The sequence below is a fragment of the Oryx dammah genome, unplaced genomic scaffold (assembly GCF_014754425.2).
Source record: "Oryx dammah isolate SB20612 unplaced genomic scaffold, SCBI_Odam_1.1 HiC_scaffold_8, whole genome shotgun sequence".
NCBI classification, from domain to species: domain Eukaryota; kingdom Metazoa; phylum Chordata; class Mammalia; order Artiodactyla; family Bovidae; genus Oryx; species Oryx dammah.
The window spans coordinates 13,645,984-13,658,450 of NW_024070192.1; the positions used below are offsets into that span (position 1 = coordinate 13,645,984).

Below are 12,467 nucleotides of genomic sequence, written 5' to 3' on the forward strand. Positions count from 1 at the left end.
TTAGAACACTTCTGGGCACATAGTACCCAATATGTATTTGTAGGCAAAAGAAGACCCACTATAACTAGCTTAAACAACAAAGGAAGTGTACTGGATGATGTATTTGCAGTCATATAATTGCAGCCTTTTGAGGTAAGGCAGGGTATTGATCAAAGTTTTCACAATTTCTCTCCAATTGTCTTACTGGATTTCTAGGATTCACATCTCTCAGTTGAGAACAGAGCCTGCTTTCCTACCTCTCATCATTAAACAAAAGGCATCGGGCTTCTCAACTGCATGAATTTAGGTCACATGACTGCCCCTGAACCATTCACAGTAGCCTAGAGAATGCCATGTAATGACTGGTTTAGAGGTGAAATCCCACAACCTTGTGCATTTAGGGGGGGTAAGATTATGCTGATTGGTTATGTGGAAGTAGAATGAACCTCCATGACTCTCATTACTGTTACACAATGAGTGAGGCTGGCAAAAATGCCTGCAGGAGGGACAAAGTTCATTGTTTGAATCATAGTAAAAAAAAGAGAGAAAGCCAATACAGCTTTTCTTAAAAATACCCTTCTCAGGATACAGAAAAGCTGCGAAAACAAAGTAGACCATAATCCTGAGGTTCTGATGACTATCACTGAAGCTTTTTTTAAATTACAAGAAAATGCAAACATTTTATTTGAAATAATATAAAATATAGCATAGATCATTACTATAACAATTGATTTGAACACAGACTATAAATAAATAATCGCATATAAGTTCAATTGTCTTGAATTTGATGATTATGGTGTGGTAATATAACAGAATGTCCTTATTCTTACAACATACAAGCTGAAATATTTAGGGGTAAACGGACATGATTTCTCAAACTTACTCTCAAATGGTTCAAAATATGTAAAAGCCATGTATATATAAACAGAGGTACACGCGCATGTGTGTATACATATATATATATATACACATCAAAATAGTAAATTAACATTTAACAAATATGGATAAAGATTTGCAGTTCTTTTGTATTTCAAATTATTAAAAATAAGACTGCAGAAGCAGGCATTAATAAAGCTTTCGTTAACATAGTTCTGCCTTCTATGCAGTCTTTTATGACACAAGTTAAAAACAGTAACTAAAAAATGCAGCACATATCTGCCTTACCCCTCCCCTCCTTGATGTCCAGAGACCCCGGCCAAGTTCTTTCTGAGTCCCATCGGGAAAAATGCATAGCAATATATTTCTTTATTAAGATTTTTAAAGAGAATTATTTTGGGAATCATTTGTGGTACTTAGTTAAGGCAAACACTCAGGAAAACGACCAGCCACCACACAGCGGTAAACCCATGCAAAGAGCTGACCCTCCGACCAAGATGGACAGGGAACCGGCCCTGCGCGCTGCATGCCGGGATCTGGAGTTTTTCTTCTCCTCACTGCAAGGCTCTCGGGGATCGCGCGGCCGCTCCCTTATCTCGCGATGCTATCCTATCTTCTTCTGGGCCCTCTGACCCCCTCCCTAGCTAACGTGTTTTTCAAATCCACCAATGGGCGTATAGCGTAAGCTCGAACCAGCCAATCGGAATGCGGAGCCACCGGGAAATTTAAATCGCGCCGGCCGGCTGCACGAGCCACACCGTCCTCGGGCTGACCGTGGTAGGCGTTTAGAGGCAGTAGATCCCGCAGCTTGTGCGCCGCGCGCCGCCTCCGGTGGACGCTTGAGCCTGCTGTGTAGGTACGAACTGAGGTCGCAGTGCAGCTGGAGCGGCAAAGGCTGGTCCTTAGGCCGCTCTCGGATTGCTGGGGGCGGGAGGGGAGTCCCGGGGTAGACGCCCGGCCAGGCTTTGGCCTCTCTGGTCGATGAGGCCTCGGGGGCGTAGTTCGTTGACGAAACGGGTGTTTCACTGTGGATGCGGGTGCATGGGCTTTAGTGCCCGAGGCCTTGCGAACCGCTGCAATCGCCTTTGAGTAAGAATTAGAGTCAGGCCCGAGGACGAAAGCCTCGGTAGGGGGCCCGGCGCCTCTGGCTCCTCCTCCGCGGGTTCCCGCTGCTGCTTCCCCGAAATGGGGGTGGGGAAGGGGGTAGGGGAGGGGACTGGAGATGGAGGTGGCAGTTGGAAGTGCTGTCTCTTAATTTGTAGGCCCTGGGTTGGCTGTGTCACGATTTCGTAAAAGAACAGAATGGAGTTAAAGATAGCCACTTTGAAGGAGGACTTTTGAGATATTTTGGGAGATTGCTGTTAAGTAGGTGAGTTTGAATGGAACGCAGCTGATAGAGCCTAGTTTAGTGCATTCACTCAGAATTTCTGGAAATGAAAATGTGCGAGATGCTGAACTGCGTCGCAGGTGTTCAGGGTGGGCAGGAAATTTTATGAAAGTTTACACAATGTTAACGACGAATCAGATTTTTAAAAATTTTCGAACGTGCAGAATGTATCTGTTTGGGCCGTTTAAAGCCAGTAGAGCCTCGGAGAAGGCAATGGCACCCCACTCCAGTACTCCTGCCTGGAAAATCCCATGGACGGAGGAGCCTGGTGGGCTGCAGTCCATGGGGTCGCTGAGAGTCGGACATGACTGGGCGACTTCACTTTCGCTTTCATGCGTTGGAGAAGGAAATGGCAACCCACTCCAGTGTTCTTGCCTGGAGAATCCCAGGGACGGGGGAGCCTGGTGGGCTTGCCGTCCTTGGGGTCGCACAGAGTCGGACGCGACTGAATCGACCTAGCAGCAGCAGCAGAGCCTCCAGATCTGAATTTGTGGCCCGTACGACATAGATTTTAACTGTAACCTTATATCCCGTACGTTGTCTTCAGTTAACTCTTCATGGATCCTGTATAGAGTCTAGAGCCACGCTGTGCAGTGTGGTAGTCACCAAACGCGTGTGGCTGGTCTAAACTGAGTTAATGCTGTAAGCTTAAAGTACCTGCAAGATCTCGAAGAATTAGTATGAAAAAAGAATGCAAAATAGTTCAGTAATTTTTTTGATGTAATGTGTTGAAGTGAGAAAATAGATATTGGAGTAAATAAAATATATTATTGAAGTTAATTTCATTTGTTCCTTTTTGCTTTTAACAGTCGTGGCCACTAGGAAGCTTAAATTTATACAGCTTGCATTATATTTCTGATGGACAGTACTGCTCCTGGAAGCCTCATCCCTTCAGAGGGGAGGGGCCAAATATAGTTTGGCCAAAACTCATGTTCCATAGTGCTGAAAAAGGAAGTTCCTCCTCTAGTATGGAAATATGAATTGAACGTGTATTTGATAATTCCCTTAATGCTTATGTTATTGCCAAACAAAGTGATAAAAAGGAAATTTTTTTCTCTCCTTTATCTTGCAGCTTTCTCCCTTTGTCTCATAATCATGTCCACCAATGAGAATGCTAATTCACCAGCTCCCCGCCTTAACAGATTCAAGAACAAGGGGAAAGACAGTACAGTGAGTACCTTCTGTTGTTCTTCTAGTATTTTTTAAATGGTAAGGTATTTGGAAAGGGCGTCCAAACTTTGAGTGAATTTAAAAAATTGTCCTCACTTGGCAACTAACACTGATGTAATAGGTGAGATGATATGTTACCTTTTCTCAAGGAAATGAGGCGGCGCCGAATAGAAGTTAATGTGGAGCTAAGGAAAGCTAAGAAGGATGACCAGATGCTGAAAAGGAGAAATGTCAGCTCTTTTCCTGATGATGCTACTTCTCCACTGCAGGAAAACCGCAACAACCAGGTGAGGATATTTTAGCTTATGAGTTATGGTAAACCCAGAAAATCAATAGGAGGCCTTTCTGAGATATTTAAATAACATGTCTTAGCTTTGTGGGTTTGAACTATCAAATGTGAAGATCTGTTTTTGTGTGCTCCTGGTCAGTAATTCTGATGGGTTATCTTCCCCCAACCCCATCCTGTGTAATCTGTGGAAGCTGATTCCAAGGTTGTCTTTAGCTCTGATCTCCCCTTTTTTTGTACTTGTCACCAGCTTTTTTCGGGTCTTTTTCCTCAGCTGTCTCTTGATTTTCTTTCTGTGCCACATACTGTTTACCTAAAAGTTTTCTTAAAATACTGCTTAAAACATCTTAGAAACTTTATGATTTTAAATCCTTTTTAAAAGGTTTTTTGGAAATTAGACCCATCCTAGAGTTCTACTCATGGAGACTTCATGATTTTATCAGAAGTGAATGATTAAGTGAAAGTTGCTCAGTCGTGTCCAACTCTTTGCAACCCCATGGATGATACAGTCCATGGAAGCCAGAATACTTGAGTGGGTAGTCATGCTCTTCTCCGGGGATCTTCCCAACCCAGGGATTGAACCCAGGTCTCCCATATTGCATCTGGATTCTTTACCAGCTGAGCCACCAGGGAAACCCCATCCTACATTTTTAAATTTATCTTTCATCTTTTAAAAATATTGGGCAATTTCCTGCTTTTCCCCCCCACATTATGCTTTCCTTCAGTTCTCCTCATTTTATCAGTGTTCTCCCCGCCCCCACCAAACCCCCCCTGCCCCACTGAATTCGACCTGTGTTGTGTTTTTCAAGTTTTATACTCAAATCTCATCTTCTCTATAGCACTTCTAGGTCATCCTAACAGGAAAAATGCTCCCTTCCCAGAATTCCTATAGCATCCCATTCTGTACCACAAATGGAGAGTAAATTCTGTATAATGCTATATACAGTATTTTATATATATAATCATTTGTTCTATGGTTGTTTAGATTTTACATTGTTCTTGTTGTAAGGTTTTAGGGAGAATGTGATACTGTCTTTTTGAGTTAACTGTAGCTTGGTTCTCAAACGCTACAGTTAACTCCAATATGTAGTTACTACCTATAATGTTTATGTGTGCATAAATACTACATAAACCAGTGGGGAAATGCATGGATAACAACTTAAGCTTTTTAGATTCCCAGCACATTGCCTCTAACTCTATCCCTTTTCCCCTAAAAGCATATCTGAATACAAGTGATTGAGACTAATGTAGGAATAACCTTCACAGTGCTCTAGTTCATTTTTTTAACCTATTCACAGCCACTTTTCTTAGTGACTACATGCTGGGATACTCCATCACTTAAGACATCATTTAGTCATGACACCAAATTTGAGGATTGTTCTATATATTAAATAATGAATATTTAACAGGCGAATTTAAATGTGGGACTAAACTTTAGTAACTGATTATAAACATAGAAATGTCTTCGTTTGGGATTGCATTGTATTTAATCTTAAAAATGATAATTTGAAAATCAATTTCCCTGTTCTTGTAGGGCACTGTAAATTGGTCTGTTGATGATATTGTCAAAGGCATAAATAGCAACAATTTGGAAAGCCAGCTCCAAGCTACTCAAGCTGCTAGGTAAGTCTTGTCTTCTGTAGCATGAGTAAACTAAGAAATCAGCCTTTTTACATTTTTTGGTGGGAAAGCAATGGCAGGTGGTACAGAGAGTAAAGGTTAAGCCAGGCGTAGGCCAATTTTCATTATAATCTTTCCTAATCTAAAATTTTCTATAGTTGCCTAAAATTACATCTACCTCCAGTGATAACTTTTTGGTGTACTTAAGAAATGTTTTCTTGTCACTGGCATTTCAAGTCAATGTCAGGGAAAGGAGGAATTATTCAATAACTGGGATTAGCACATTGATTTAGAATGGTTCATCCATTTAGGAAATAAATATATTCTATTTATTAGACTCTTCCCACCCACCATACACAACTATCTGTGACATCCATAATATAAGGATTGATGACCTCTATAGCCTCACAGTGTGGGGAGAAGCAGGTCCAATTGGCAGAAGATCAGGGGAAATGTGTGTCCCCACCACTGGCCAGAGTAATGTGGATTAATGGACTGTGATGGTGTCGTATGTCAAAGTTTTTAAAAAGTGGTAAGATCTGGAGTAGATTTCTGCAGAGAGAAGGGTTCTGCATCATTGGTAATATTTCAGTTTTGGGAAAAGTAGTTTACGACACTGCCTGTGGTAGCACCATGCAAACAGTCTGTCTGCTCAGCTTCTTTTAAATTCCAGGATATCTCAGCATTTAGTCTTCACTGTAAAAGGTTACTTAAAGTTCTAAACCCTTGGATTAAGATTCATTTTATTTTTATTTTTTTTAATTTTTATTTTTACTTTATTTTACTTTACAATACTGTATTGGTTTTGCCATACATTGATATGAATCCGCCACGGATGTACATGAGTTCCCAATCCTGAACCCCCCTCCCACCCCATATCATCTCTCTGGATCATCCCCATGTAAGATGCATTTTAAATTGTGTTTTTTATATGAACTTGTTTGGTCTCGAGTTGTCGTTTTAAATTGTTGTGGTTTTTTTTTTTTTCCTCCAGTATGAACTTGTTTGGTTAATCACCTTCAACTTTTGTTTCTCTTTTTGCTTACCCATAGGAAACTGCTTTCTAGGGAAAAACAGCCCCCTATTGACAACATAATCCGGGCTGGTTTGATTCCAAAATTTGTGTCCTTCTTGGGAAGAACTGATTGTAGTCCCATTCAGTTCGAATCTGCTTGGGCCCTCACTAACATTGCTTCTGGGACTTCAGAACAGACCAAGGCTGTGGTGGACGGAGGTGCTATCCCAGCATTCATTTCTCTGTTGGCATCTCCCCATGCTCACATCAGTGAACAAGCTGTATGGGCTCTAGGAAACATTGCAGGTACTTGGATTTGAAACTGACTGAATGTCTCCAGTCATACTGAGGTTGGCATAAGTGTCTTAGTGTGTTTGTTGGATCAAGACATTGGTGTACTCTGTAACGGAAATTAATGGCGCTAGACAGGTGGTCGTGGTTGACTCAGCCGCCTTCTTTTTTTTTAAGGTGATGGTTCCGTTTTCCGAGACCTGGTTATCAAGTATGGTGCAGTTGATCCACTCTTGGCACTTCTGGCTGTGCCTGATATGTCGTCTCTAGCAGTAAGTTACTTAGCATACGTCACGTTTCTCACTGATTCTCATTTTCCTACCCCCCTTAAAAAACCACTTCATTGCGTTTTTCTTTTCCCCCCTAGTGTGGTTACTTACGTAATCTTACCTGGACGCTTTCAAATCTTTGTCGCAACAAGAATCCTGCACCCCCCTTAGAGGCTATTGAGCAGATTCTTCCTACTTTAGTTCGTCTCCTGCATCACGATGATCCAGAAGTATTAGCTGATACCTGCTGGGCTATTTCCTACCTTACTGATGGTCCAAATGAACGGATTGAAATGGTTGTGAAAACTGGGGTTGTACCCCAACTTGTGAAGCTTTTAGGAGCTACTGAATTGCCAATTGTGGTAAGTTGATTTTCAAATGAGAGTATAAAGTATAAGGAGCACAATCAGTTGGTACTAATATTGACATATTGTATGTTTTAGGCCATAATGAGCCTCTTACCTGTCAAAACTGTTAGGGTGTAGAGATTTTGAGTAGTGCTGGAATAGATAAAAGATAACTGCCAGCGTCAACTTTTTTTTCCTTTCAGACTCCTGCGCTCAGAGCCATAGGAAATATTGTCACTGGGACAGATGAACAAACACAGGTTGTAATAGATGCGGGAGCACTTGCTGTGTTTCCCAGCCTGCTGACAAACTCCAAAACTAATATTCAGAAGGAAGCTACATGGACAATGTCGAACATTACAGCTGGCCGCCAGGACCAGATACAGCAAGTTGTGAATCATGGATTAGTCCCATTGCTTGTTGGCCTTCTCTCAAAGGTACTACAGCCTTAGGACTTTAATGGGCAGGCACTTGGTAGAGTTGACTTCTTAAGATTCTTAGTGTACTAATGCTGGGTTCTATTTAACAGTCCTTTGCTAAAAGTAGCCTTTTTACTTCAGCTTGGATAGAACCAATTGGAAGTCTTAATCACTTTCTTCTAAAACAGTAGTTTTGGAATCTTATTTTTATGACCATTCTAAAATAAACCTGTTTCTTTATGTTAATTAGGCAGACTTTAAGACACAAAAGGAAGCCGCATGGGCTGTGAACAATTACACAAGTGGCGGAACTGTTGAGCAGATTGTGTACCTTGTTCATTGTGGCATAATAGAGCCGTTGATGAACCTCCTAACTGCCAAAGATACCAAAATTGTTCTGGTTATTCTGGATGCCGTTTCAAATATCTTTCGGGTAAGGCTTAACAAGACAGCATTTGTTTGAATTTGGACTCGATAATTGGTTTACTATTTAGATGACGAAGTGAGGGGCAGCTAAGTTTACTCAGTTCACCACAGAATCAGAAAACCTGTTTATGTACGCCACACTCTTGATAAAAGATGTGGCAGAGGATGATGAGAGAGAAAAAGGAGATGACAAATGCATGATATGACCTGAATTGAGGCCAAGTACGCAGATGCTATGCTGTTCATACACATTTATTTTGTCAAGCATTAATTCCCCTAATTTCATACTAAACTTGGGTGAAATTAAATTTGAATGACCTGGTTAATTATATTTTTCTTTTGGTTCCATTCCCAATTGATCGAAGTGTGATACCACATGGCACTGGATTGTAATGTTTAATGGTTGGTAGGTCAACATTAAACAACAAATTTAAACTTCTGAGTATGGAAATTTTTACATATCAAAGTTCAGTTTATAGTAGTGATCCCTAATGTATGTATCACTTAGCTTAAATAATTTGTCAACATTTGGCCTCTCTCTCTTCTCACCCTTCAGTCAGTTCAGTTCAGTCGCTCAGTCATGTCCGACTCTTTGCGACCCCATGAATCGCAGCACGCCAGGCCTCCCTGTCCATCACCAACTCCCGGAGTTCACTCAGACTCACGTCCATCGAGTCAGTGATGCCATCCAGCCATCTCATCCTCGGTCGTCCCCTTCTCCTCCTGCCCCCAATCCCTCCCAGCATCAGAGTCTTTTCCAATGAGTCAACTTTTTGCGTGAGGTGGCCAAAGTACTGGAGTTTCAGCTTCAGCATCATTCCCTCCAAAGAAATCCCAGGGTTGATCTCCTTCAGAATGGACTGTTTGGATCTCCTTGCAGTCCAAGGGACTCTCACCCTTACCTTTTATTCTATTTTGAAGCAAGTCAGTTATTTCATTTTTAAATATTTATGTCTCTCCTGAAAGTTGAGGACTTTAAAAACATAGCTAGCCATGATAATCATTTGTGTATATACCTAATAGATTCTTGATATCAACAAATAGTCCAGTTAGGGGAATTTCTTTTTACATACCTTAGGTTATTACCCTTGAACAATGGTTCTCTTGCTTGATTTCCATACACCTTGGGATTATCTGGGGTGCTTTTATACCAGTAATTTTCTATTCCCATCACAGACCAGTGGGCCTGGATATAGTGTCATTTTTTAAGTTACCCAAGTGATTTTGATACACAGAAAAGGTTGAGAATTATAGTAAGATCTTCGTGGCTGAAAGCTACAGAAGTAGCTGCGAAGAGCAAGTACACATCTGATTCCTTTGAATTGTTAAAAAATGTGAAGTTGAGTTTTATCTCATAGGGTTGTGAAGGAACTGCTGAGTGTTTCTTTCTGTCTGATATATATTGATAGTCAAACATAGACATTGTTTTCTTCATTAAAAGAGTTCATTCAAAGTTTAGTCTTCTAAACTTAGACTTTTTTTCAGGCTGCTGAGAAACTAGGTGAAACTGAGAAACTTAGTATAATGATTGAAGAATGTGGAGGTTTGGACAAAATTGAAGCTCTGCAAAACCATGAAAATGAGTCTGTGTACAAAGCTTCATTAAACTTGATTGAGAAGTATTTCTCTGTAGAGGTGAGTAAACTGGTAGTATTAATAGCTGGGAAGGTTAAGCCCCTTAAGATATTTTCCCCTCAGACTTTCTTAATGAGTCTTGATAGACGTAGTAAAATATCCGTGTAAGTATGCTATTGCATATAACATACATATTTGTTCCTCTAATGTTTTGCTTGATAATAATTCCATCTTTTAACTTGAAATGTTAAAAAGTCACCAGTTTACTTTGGAATGAAGAGCCTCACGAATCTTAGAATATCTTGAGAGTCAGTTTGTGTAGGAGTTGGAGAAGTGGGCCAACCCCACAGCCATCCTCTGGCCTGATAGGCTGTTTTCCTCTTGCCTGCTGAAAAGTGACAGGTTAAGGAAATCTCTTTTACTGTTATTGTAGTAGCATGTTAAAAAGAAACTTGTTTTTGTCTGTGATGGGTCTTTGTTGCTATGCAGGGGCTTCCTCTAGTTGTAGCGGGAGGAAGGTGTGCCCTAGCTGCGGTGTGCAGGCTTCTCACTGCGGTGGCCTCTTGTTGCAGAGCTCAGGCTCCAGACGTAAGGGCTTCCATAGTGTGGCTCATGGGCCTAGTTGCCCCACAGCACGTGGGGTCTTTTCCGACCAGGCATCGAACCCATGGCCCTTGTGTTAGCAGGCAGATTCTTAACCACTGGACCACCAGGGAAGTCCCATAATTTTTTATTGAAGTATAGTTGATTTATAATGTGTTTAATTACTGCTATACAGTGAAGTGATTCAGTTACACATACGTATGTTCCTTTCCATTATGGTTTATCATAGGATATTGAATATAATTCTCTGCTATACAGTAGGACCTTGTTAATCCATTCTATGTATAAAAATTTACATTTGCTAACCTCAACCTGCTGCGCCATCTCTTCCCCCAGTCTGCTCCGACTTGGCAACCACCCGTCTGTTCTCTGTGTCCATGACTGTGTTTCTGTTGGGTAGATGGGTTCATTTGTGTTGTATTTTAGATTCCACATACAAGTGATATGTCTCTCTGACTTACTTCACTTAGTATGGTAATCTAGTTGCATCCCTGTTAGAGTAGCATTTCTTAACCTATTCAGAACCTTCCCCTCTCAGGCAAACTTCAGTAGCCCTCCCTCCACTATTTGAGAGATTAAAATATGGTTCAAGATTGAAGGTGAAATATGCAAATGAAGACCTTAAGGTGTTATGCCAAGTGAAATGAGTCAGACAGAGTAAGACACATACCATAAGATTTCTCTTATATGTGGGATGTTTAAGGGGGCGGGGACAAAAAACACGTCAGCCCATAGAATAGATTGGTGGTTGCCAGAGGTTGAGGGTGGGAGAAATGAGTAAACTGTTTTGTTTTTGTTTTTGTTTTCAGCTTAAATAAATTGAGATGAAAGAAAAAAGTGTAAATATAGATTGCTAGGCAGCTACCTCTTAGAACTGTGCCAAATTTATGGGATTCTGTTGTTTTGTTTTTAAATACTTCCAGGAAGAGGAAGATCAAAATGTTGTGCCAGAAGCTACCTCTGAAGGCTATGCATTCCAGGTGCCGGATGGCTCTGCCGGGACCTTCAGCTTTTAGGCGTGCCCCCGAGGCTTAACGCCGTTTGTGGTGCCCTGTGTTTGGTCTAAGTTTGTCTTACTGTTTCTCTACCAATAACTCTTTTTAAATGTGGTTTGTTACTGTAGCACTTTGTACAACAAAACTATACTTGAACAGTTCCAAACTGTACATACTGTGTGAAGCTTCTTCTCTCGATCGGTTTCTTATTTCTATGTGGAATTTCATATCTTGCAGTGTCCTGTAAATAAAGATTAAATTCCACCCTTTTCTTTACTTCACGATGCCATTGTGTTACTTTCTAATGTAGAGCTCTTGCAGGTTGCAAATGAAAGGGAGTTGAATTGAACCCGTGTGACTCTAAACTGGGGTGTAGTTCTGGTGGCAGGCAGCATTTGATGTAAGGTTTGTCGTGTCATCAAGAATACAAAATTGATCGCTTCCTGTCTGCTTCTGAAGTCTGGCTTTGCTCTAGGCTGCTTCCCCACTTGGTTGGTGAGAAATGGCCCTTGGAATGTCACAGGACATTTTTCACTGGACAGGTTTTTCACCAAAGAACAAATAAAATTTCCCAGAACCCCTCAGCCGGTGTCTTCTTAAGTCATACTGGCCACTGGGATAAAAATCTTAATTTAATGTTAAATTTCTCCTGGAGTCACAAGTGGAATTCATTCCTCCCAACTTTCAAGGCTGAAAGTGATTTCAAGGCTGCACCTGGGAAAATTCGATTGGTAAGGGGTGGGGTCCACGTATTGAGTCTTGTCCTTTTAATTCCCAGGTGCAGTCTGGGTTGTGAAAGCCACTACGTTAGCAGAAAAGGAAGGGGTCAGTAGAGTTTTAACTACAATATCCCAGAAGTCTTAGGAAAACAAAATGCATCTTTAATATACTACTGTCAGTTTCCACTTTTTGGATTATTGGAAAAATGAGCAAATGCTTCACAAAGATAAAAGCTATGATGGCGGGCATGGGGTGGAAGACTCAAATTGAACACAACTTATGACCTACTGTATTCAATAAGGGCTACTGTATTCAGTAAGACAAGATAGTTCTTCAAGTTGGTTGTATAATGCAAGGAATTGCCATTTACCTTCTCAGTGGGTCCAAGCCACTTCCCCTAGTTCATCGACATAAATACATTTTGCCTTTTATAGCTAATACGGTTTTTTTAAGTTCTCTTCTCAAAGGTGGTCATCTTGTTGGGGAGCA

General features: G+C 41.0%; 1 protein-coding gene across 2 annotated transcripts; it reads left to right on the top strand.

The window, feature by feature from the left end:
• Positions 1 to 1,558: 1,558 nt before the first annotated feature.
• KPNA2 (karyopherin subunit alpha 2) lies at positions 1,559 to 11,539 on the top strand. 2 transcript variants are annotated; one of them, XM_040244957.1, is made up of 11 exons: positions 1,559 to 1,707; positions 3,315 to 3,412; positions 3,562 to 3,699; positions 5,233 to 5,321; positions 6,371 to 6,639; positions 6,802 to 6,896; positions 6,992 to 7,255; positions 7,444 to 7,677; positions 7,910 to 8,092; positions 9,571 to 9,720; positions 11,187 to 11,539. In XM_040244957.1, exons 2-11 carry the CDS (start codon positions 3,338 to 3,340, stop codon positions 11,277 to 11,279), a joined length of 1,590 nt encoding a protein of 529 aa, XP_040100891.1. In that variant the 5' UTR covers positions 1,559 to 1,707; positions 3,315 to 3,337; the 3' UTR covers positions 11,280 to 11,539. The 2 variants fall into 2 exon arrangements, with proteins under 2 accessions (XP_040100891.1, XP_040100892.1); XM_040244958.1 differs by having other exon boundaries at positions 1,576 to 1,711.
• Positions 11,540 to 12,467: the final 928 nt, after the last annotated feature.